An 8,999-nucleotide genomic window follows, 5' to 3' on the forward strand; every position below is an offset into this window, starting at 1 on the left:
AATTTTTTTTTTATCTTTTTAATAAGAATAAAAATAAAAAAAATATGATACAATAATTACAAGAAAAATGAAGAAGAGAAAGAGAAAAAAAGACAACAATAACAGTATAAAAATAAACAAATGATAAAAAAAATTGCCAAAAAAAAGAAAGAATACAATTCACCCAAACGTTAAACAAGTAATTTTTATGATTTAGGTTAATTTAGTTAAATTTAATTGACAAAAATATTTAAATAGTTAAATATATAACGAAACCGATTTTAAAATAGATAGATACTACAATGAAGATTTTATAATTGTCTTCATGTAAATATATTTCTTTTTGACTCTTAAATGATGAATTGTATAGTTAGATTTTGATATTTATAAAAGTGTTGTTTTTATTTAAAGTATAGCTAAATAAATAAACTACATTTTTAAATAAAATATCTTCGTAAAAAGATATTTTTACCATCTTTATTTGAGTAGTTGCCTTCAAAATAACCTACAAGTATTTGTGTCTAAAATGTTTAGGTCTAAATCAATATTATCAACTACGTACGAACAAACATTAATTATATATATAGCTAATGGTGGGGGAGGGTCGCTCGGCGTTGCCTAACGCAGCGCCTATGTCGTTAAAAAGATCATGTTAGTTAAATGACCTAACTAATTAATATGAATCTCTAGTCCTCCACCACACTTTCCGTTTTCCAATGTTTAATGCTCGACATATATTTTTTTTATTATTAAAGACTAGTGCAATATATCTATTAATTCATCCCCTTCCTGTGCAGTCAACGTGAAGTTAATAATTGAAAGTTGTTAGATAAAAATTTGGTCAAATCGATCAAATTAATTCATGTGCAGTCAACTATCAACTTCACGTAAAATTGACTATACCTGAAAGTTTACCTAATTATATATGTGTAAGTATTAGATAGTCGTGTAAATTAAATCTAAAGACATGCAAGAAAGTATCAAAAGAAATAAGTATGGGTGGAGCACAAATGTGTTGTGATTTATGACATGAGTAAAATTTTACAATTAAATAAAATATTTAATTAAATCTAATCAAATTGTTATAATATAGTCACCAAAAAAAAATCAAATTGTTATAATATATTTTACAATCTCGTTAGAAAATTAAAAAGAGTTTAACCAACAATAAATCAATAAATATTTTTGAATTATATTCTATACTAATTAATAACATAATTGTTATTAATTAGTGATTATTTAAATTTTTTTTTAAAAAATACAAAATTAATGATTATTAATTGTCTCTTCTTATTCTAATTCACCTTTTACCATTTATTATGCAAATACTAATTCCTCTTTCCAAAAAAACTTCGAAATTTCAAAAAACAAAAAGCACCAAAACATAAGATAATGAATCGTCCAAATTCTAAGAAAAAAAACATACAAAACATAGGAAAAAGAATCATCTAAATCCTAAAAAGAAAACATACAAAACATAGGAAAAAGAATCTTCCAAAACTAATAAAAAGAATCATCCGAAATGTAGAAAAAAGAAACATAAAAAATAGTTTAAAAATCATTCAAAACCAAATAGGAGGAGAAGAAGAAGAGCCACAGGGTGGCCGGCGACGACGTCTTGGACGGCGTTGCGTGGACAGTGGGGGAACTCACGGTGGCGTGTTGCGACGAGTGGAGGAGTCGCCATAGATCGGAGTAGTTGATCGCGCATCGCGAATGGGGACCTGGTGGTAACTGCGTCGCGACGAATGGAGAATCGTGGGATGCGAGTGGCGAGTGATGGGGAGTCGCGATGGGACGCGAGGAGGGTGAAGTAGAAGCGCGATGGTGGCTGTCTTTCCTGCGCGAACGGCAGATGAGGTGGCGGAAATGATGCAAGGACGACCGGCGATGGTGCGCGAGGACGGTGCTGTGGCGACGCGGCGCGAGGACGAAACCGCGGCAGCGTAGGGCATTGGGAAGAGGGATTAGGATTTGTGGTTTTGTGTGGTGAATGGTAGTAGAAGTGAAAATAAATTAGGGTAAGTTTTGATTCAAAAATGTCATTAATATCAATTAATCAAATTTTGAATTTGAAAAAATAATTTAAAATTAATCATTATTAATTAAGTTGTTCAATTCTTGACTGGTGGACACTTGGCTCCCTATATTTTTTCTATATTTTATATTTATACTTACATTTTACGTTATTGTATTCGTCATCTTTTTTCTCTCTCTTTTTTTTTTATAGTCTTGTTGCTTCTTCTTCTTCGTTTCCTCTCCTCTTCCTTTTTTCTCATTTTTCTCTTTTATTTTCATGGTCGTTATCACTACCATACCATCACTTCCATCTCATCCTCCTCTCTTTTTTTTTTTATTTGAAGTTCATCGATCTCCTCAAAATTTCCTTCTTCTCTTCTTCTTCTTCCATTATCATTATTATCATCGTCATTATCGTTATTGTTATTGTCATTATTGTCATCTTCTTCTTTTTATACATATAACAGTTTAAAACAAGTTTAGACCAAAAGTAAATTTTATTTAAATCTAAAATGCACTAAAATTAAATCTAGAATGCATCGAAATTACTTAAGATGATGATACACAAACAAACTCAGTTCAAAACAAAGACAGACCAAATACAGCTTATTTAAATCCAGCATGCACCGAAATTAGTTAATAACAACGGCACACAAATAAACTCAGTTTAAAACAAACACAGACCAAAAGTGTACCTTATTTAAACCCAGAATATATCGAAATTATTTTCTAATAAATTTTACATAACTCAAAACTCCTCCTCCTTCTTCATTATCATCATCATCTTCATCTTTTCTTATTAATCTTCTCCTTTTTATTTTACCTTCTCATTATTTTTTTTGTTTTACTCTTTTAACAAGAATAAAAAACAAAAAAAAATCAAACAAAGAATAAAAAGAAACACATGACAATTAGAAGGAAACATGTGAAAAAGGAGGAGGAACGTTCATGTTAGTTGGAGCATGTACCACATTCTCACTAATGAAATTGATTTTTGTTGGGTTTGGACCATCTTAATTAGACTTAGTTGTCAAAAAAAATTTGGATAAAATGTGTATTCATGCTTTCACTAATAAAATTAGTTTTTCTTAGATTTAAACTAATTTAATTAGACTTAGTTGCCAAAAAAATTTGCACATCAACATAACTATTCTTGTTATTTATAGTTTTAAAATAACAATTGTGTGCAACAATCAATGTTAAAATTTGTTAATTTAAATTATGATCTTTTTTGTTAGTTTCATAATTAGTGGTCAGAATCCAAATCCAAGAAACAGAGTGTTTTATAATTTTTTTGCAAATTTGGGTTGGTTCGTTATCTAGTAATCTGAGAGCAAAATTTATTTTTTTATTTTGTGAGTATCAATTTTTAAAAATACATTAAAGATTCTTTTAAATTGGCCAAAATAACAAAAAAAATCTGAAAAGAAAAATGAATAACTCTGCAAATAAAAAAATTACATGTTACTTATGAGAACTTAATCAAAGTTTATTCAAAGAAAATATAGTAAGTTCCCTTGAATGATTTAGTTAAATAATATATATATTTATCTTCAAATACATTGTTATTGAAATTTAATAACTCATAAGGAGTTATTATATCGAATTTAAATTATTCTTAGGCAACTATTTAGTTGGCATATTCATTAATTCATCCTCCTTTAACTCTGCACTTTTCTACTACTACTAAGAAACAGTCTGTTGGAGCATCATAATGAATGAAGAAAGTTTGTGTATTTCTTTACACCTTTACAAGACAATAATAAAGAAATATGCAGCGCACTGCATGTCACACCGATAAAGGTTTCCTTAGGGTGGCCTATTAATATTTGATTATATTCTTTTCTCCATTTATTTTTCATGTTTTAAATAACTTTTGTCATTTTTCCACTCCCACATTCGATTCATGCAGCATTCACATTCTTCTACCTATAGTAAATAATGATGCACAAATTCATGTTTATAAAACTCTTAATGAAAGAGATATAGGATACAATATCAATGTGATAATGTAGCATAGATGCATATCTTCGTCTCAGTGAGTTGAGCATTATGTTATGCTTGCTGGTAATTAATCAAGCACATATAAAAAAGTTGAAATGAAACAATAATAAAAAATAAAAAACCTCGATATTGATTATGTGATAACACTTCTTCTTAGTATAAAGATCCGTAAATTTAAAAAATGAAACTTTTTTTTATTATCTATAGTATCTTCTAACTCGACAAGTCAAAAATTAATCTATAGCGAATCTGAATTGAATTGTGAACATTATGTTATACCTGCTCCTAATTAATCAAGCACATATATAAAAATTGAAATAAAACAATAATAAAAAATAAAAAATAAAAAAATCTCGATGTTGATTCTGTGATAACACTATTTTTTAGTATAAAGATCCATAAATCTTGAAAATGAATCTTTTTTTTTTTTGGTTTACAGTATCTCTCAACCTGAATTTTATTTAAGGGTTTATTGTTGGTCAATAAATTATTATATGCATAAGATAAGATTCAAACCCGGCACTTATTTAAATGAACGAATGAACTAACCACTTGACCTATTCAAATTAATTTGAGAGTGAACCTTTATCTCGAACAATATTGTAGTGGTGCTGAAAAAATAATTACTGGGCTAGAGAAAAGAAAAAAAAAAGGCAATATGGGCCTAAAAGCTGAAATGTTATTAGTTTAACCAAGCATTTCAGAAAATGCAGAAGTATACACTATGATCGATGCAGAATACTCTGTTATTCTTTTTTTTTTTTTTTAAATCCCAATTGAATCCTATAATATTTCATCTATCTCTTGCATTCAGTGCTGGCTTCTAAGTCCTCCTAAGAATTAAGTTACTAAGCTATATTAAGATTTTAGCAAGGAAAAAAGGGTGTGTTTGGTGGGTGGCAATTGGATTATTCAGCAGGTTGCACCAAAACTATGACCTTTTTCTTCTCTTTCTTGGTGAACAAAAGTTTATACCTTCTTTGTTGTTATATATAGAAAACAAAACTGTGAGTGGCCACTGCGCGTGCATGGCTACTGAAAAAAAAGTTTAACTTGTCCCTCCACTTTGACAATAATAATTGAAGGGGCTTTATAGGGTGATTCTCTCTTTAAATCACTGAAATTTTGGCTTCAATACACAAATGCCAAGGGAAAGCAGCATTAGAATATTCTACTCTCTTGAAAAGAAACAGCAACTTTCATTGACTATTAGACTTGGACTGCTAAAACATCTGAGTGTGGTATCATACATCTATAACCATAAACAATTATATATTCATGCTTCTGTTTTTCTTTCTTTACAGAAAGCAAATTTCAAGAATGGACCTAAGGGTAAATGCAAAATGAGAACATTGCTTATGGACATTGATAAATATAATTTAGTATTAAAGGAAGTGTGAAATTTATATAAAATTACATACTAATTTTTGCCAAGATACTAATAGTTATGTTCTTAAAGCTGATTCCGAGCTTCCAGATTTTCACTCCGAGCTTGTTCCTCAAGGAAGATACACCTCGGCGTGAGAACGAACAACAATGGAGGAGATACCTGCAAAAGACACTCTGATACCTAAGTCAGTTTTTTGTGTGTATTACTTAGGAAAAATGCGTATTTCATTTAACTCAGACGAGTTCTCTTTTTTTCTTTTATACTAGTAATACTAGTAATCCGAGGCTTAAAATCTGTCTGTTACCGAATTATAGTGGTAACGTATAAGGATCATAACACTTTGATTTGCTTAATGTGGTTTTAATTACCGATCTATAACGTATAAGCCAAGCTTTTCATAACCGATTTATAACTGTTATATCAAGTTATAATTTATAAATCACTCTCACTTAAACATGAAGTACATTCACCTCTCTAGAAAGAAAGCATGTATCTCATCGCATTTTCACATTATTATATGATGATGGTGAAGTATGTATAATCATTTATAGATCCAAAAATTTGTCACAAATGGCCGGAATGGAAATATGTAACACAAAGTTATCGCATTAACATACTCGGGAATCATGTGGGAGAAATCAAATGAGTATGAAATCACTTGTCATTCCCTGGCACAATTTCCAACAATTACAACATAATATTCAAGATCATGCAATATTCCAAAATTACTTCCCTAGCTACTAATTATATATACATGCTCATCTAAAGAAAATAGCAAATCATGAATGAATTGTTTTGATCTAAAAAGGCATATCTTGTTAACAGAGACAATAATCAAACTTTTCATGAATACCGCGTGCAATGAGCTATGTCATTGTGCAAGATGGACTGAGGAAATCCATCAAGCAAGCAAAAAACTGGTGGAATGGTTTGTGTCCTGAGATCACCATAAGCATTCCAACAGAAAGGATCAACAACCATATCTCCTTGATCAGGAAGAAGCTCAATATCTGAGAGGGTTAAGTTGGTGCATGGAACACTGTCACTGCATGCAAATCTCATAGGAGGGCTCCTTATATCATATGTTCCCTTTATGTTTCTGTATAGAATGTCTGATACAACCACTGCAGAGGTTTTGTTTCTGCACACTTCACCCTCTTTGAGGCAATAGAATTGGTCTATTATCATGGGGTTTCTAACATTATACATATGAATGTTGCTGAATGTTATTCCTGATACATATCCTGATCCACCTTGCCATGTCTTGATCCTAACTCCATTGTCTGTCATCTGAATAACTGAGTCTCTCACCTTAATGTTTGAAACACATGCTCTAGAGTTGTACTTTCCCAAGCTACCAATGCTGAACAATTTAACAATATAACAATAGTATTAGTTAGAGAATATATGCATAAAGTTAAAACTCTTATTAGTTACCTGATTCCATGACCAGGACCACATGTAATGTTCTTTATATCAACATCATAGCAACCGGTTCCAATGGACACACAATCATCACCTGTAATAATGTAACATGTAATGTTATTAGTATATCCCTTAGATGAGGAAAAGACAGGGGATTTGATCTCTTCTTAGTTGTTACTAACCATTAGAAATCACAGTATTATATATTTTGACATCAGTGCTGTTTTCTATGTGAATTCCATCAGTGTTGGGGCTTAGTCTTGGAGCTTTTATATGGATAGATTCAATGTGGACACTTCTGCATGCATCAAATCTTAAATGAATCTGGGGGCTGTCCCTGACCCTAAGTTCTTGCACAGTCAAGTTGGAACCCATAAAAAAATTTATGGCCTGCATCAACCATGAAGAATATTATAAGGTGTTGTCTACAGTATCGAAATGTAAGTTGTCCAAATTGCCATAACAAACTTGGTAAGCTGTGCAAATTGTAAGATGTAAAACTCAACATTAACAGTTTATCCCCCAAACTGATATATCAGACAAATTTCAGCAATTTTGGTATGAAATTCCAAGGCACGAGAGAATTGGCCTAATAATAATGCAGATACACAAAATCCAAGATGAGTGTAGTGAGAGAGAATCTACCATTGGGCTATCACAAGGTCCAGGAGCAGTTGTTCCATTTGGTCCCTGTGGAATTTTTATCTAAGGGGTCAAGTGGATATTTAATTTGAAGCAGCAAAATTGATCACATTTTCCAACATAAAAAGGAAAACAAAAAAAATGAATAAATCATCAGTACCCTGTGAGGCTTACAAGGAAGTTCCCACCATTTATCTCCTCTTCCATCTATTAAACCACCTCCTTCAAGTGACATTCCATTAATTCTATAAAACACCAGCCATAGACGCTTAGTATTGTTCTTTGGCCAAGAATCAGGTCCATCTGGTGGCATTATAGTTCCATCCACCTAATCCATGTACATCAATCTCATTTTCAATCATTCCAAATACAATCTCTAATTCAATTTTCAAACTCTATTACACTGACCAATCAAATGAATTCCTAGATTTACCTCAAACTAAAGCATTAAGAGGTGTAAAGTAAGCATGCATTACCTTCAATACTAAGTAACCATGGCAAGGACCAGTGAAAATAGTGGGCTGAATGAGGAAGGAGAAACCTTTGGGAACAATAATAACATTAAATTCTGATTCACTTTCACAGGCAGTGTCCCATGCCATCTTGAATGACTCTGTATCATCTGTTATTCCATCTCCAATGGCTCCAAATTTTGTTACATCAAAAGTTCTAGATGATTTATGAGAATGTGAATGTCTCTGTCTTTTATGGGAATGATGTCTAGCTTGGATTGAAAGAATTAAGGAAAGGAAAAACATGCACAACACTAGTGCTGAAATGTGACAGTACTTCATTCTCAACATTTTCAACCAGGAATTGACAAGAACATGAACTAGAAATTTTCACAGCCAACTACTAAAGAGACTCTAATTATGACTAATTAGGCAGCACTAGTGTCTCTAGCTTCTGAGCACTACTACTAAAACTAACACAAAAAGTTTGCAACAAGTTTTCAACCAAGTTTGGGCCTTGAAGTGCATGCAGATTCAGAGAGACATTGTTACTATATATAATAAAAATTGATAGTGGAAGGTCTGCTAAAAGTTGTTTCATCTCAAGGCATGAATTATTTTAATGGCTGTGGGAGTGAGGAAACGACAAACAACCTCATAAGGCAAAAAGAGAATTGAGAATGTGCATTCTGCAAATAACTTTATCTGCAAAGAGAGCCTAATCGGAATAACGAGAAATCAGCTTAGTGGGTTAGTCGTTATGCCTCCCATGTTCTTCCCATAACTGCCACTCTTTTGTTTCCTTTTTTATGGTCCTAGATTTTGATATACACGACCACAACTATATAGTAAAAGATACAACTAGTTTAAGAATACATTACATTACCTATGATTTATGTTGAGCTCTTGTCAAGAATTCTATGCATCAGACACAAGAAGCACAACTCCAGAGATCTAGTTAATGTGCATATATTGCGCTAATCTCTGTAATGTGGCATGTTGCTTCCTATGATGATGGCCAAAAACCCTTTTTTAACACGTTACAGAAGTGATTGATTGGTGCACAGCTCAAACAAAAGGTTTCAGAA

At 31.7% G+C, this 8,999-nt stretch overlaps 2 protein-coding genes across 3 annotated transcripts in view; both read right to left on the minus strand.

The window, feature by feature from the left end:
- The window catches only part of LOC107646588, an 8,333-nt gene extending 6,399 nt beyond the window's left edge, over nt 1-1,934 (minus strand). Inside the window, exon 1 of the mRNA XM_016350765.1 lies at nt 1,633-1,934. Coding sequence (XP_016206251.1) covers nt 1,633-1,934 — 302 coding nt within the window. The remainder of the gene's footprint in view (nt 1-1,632) is intronic.
- On the minus strand, nt 5,925-8,993 carry LOC107646042 (polygalacturonase At1g48100). 2 transcript variants are annotated; one of them, XM_021103925.1, is made up of 7 exons: nt 8,798-8,993; nt 7,936-8,128; nt 7,620-7,787; nt 7,463-7,507; nt 7,000-7,207; nt 6,830-6,911; nt 5,925-6,755 (listed from the first exon to the last, which is right to left on the minus strand). In XM_021103925.1, the coding sequence occupies exons 2-7, from the start codon at nt 8,059-8,061 to the stop codon at nt 6,236-6,238; spliced, it is 1,149 nt and encodes a 382-aa protein (XP_020959584.1). In that variant the 5' UTR covers nt 8,062-8,128; nt 8,798-8,993; the 3' UTR covers nt 5,925-6,235. The 2 variants fall into 2 exon arrangements, with proteins under 2 accessions (XP_020959584.1, XP_016205718.1); XM_016350232.2 differs by having other exon boundaries at nt 7,936-8,993.

This window comes from Arachis ipaensis, chromosome B06 (assembly GCF_000816755.2).
Source record: "Arachis ipaensis cultivar K30076 chromosome B06, Araip1.1, whole genome shotgun sequence".
Taxonomy (NCBI): Eukaryota; Viridiplantae; Streptophyta; class Magnoliopsida; order Fabales; family Fabaceae; genus Arachis; species Arachis ipaensis.

Excerpts from the sequence above, each read along its gene's own strand:
- LOC107646042 (XM_016350232.2), bottom strand. The coding sequence starts at position 8,262 with ATGTTGAGAATGAAGTACTGTCACATTTCAGCACTAGTGTTGTGCATG. Across the intron at positions 7,508-7,619 it reads TTCCTTGTAAGCCTCACAGG|GGACCAAATGGAACAACTGC; the intron begins GTACTGATGATT and ends AAAATTCCACAG. Across the intron at positions 6,756-6,829 it reads GGTCCTGGTCATGGAATCAG|CATTGGTAGCTTGGGAAAGT; the intron begins GTAACTAATAAG and ends TAAATTGTTCAG.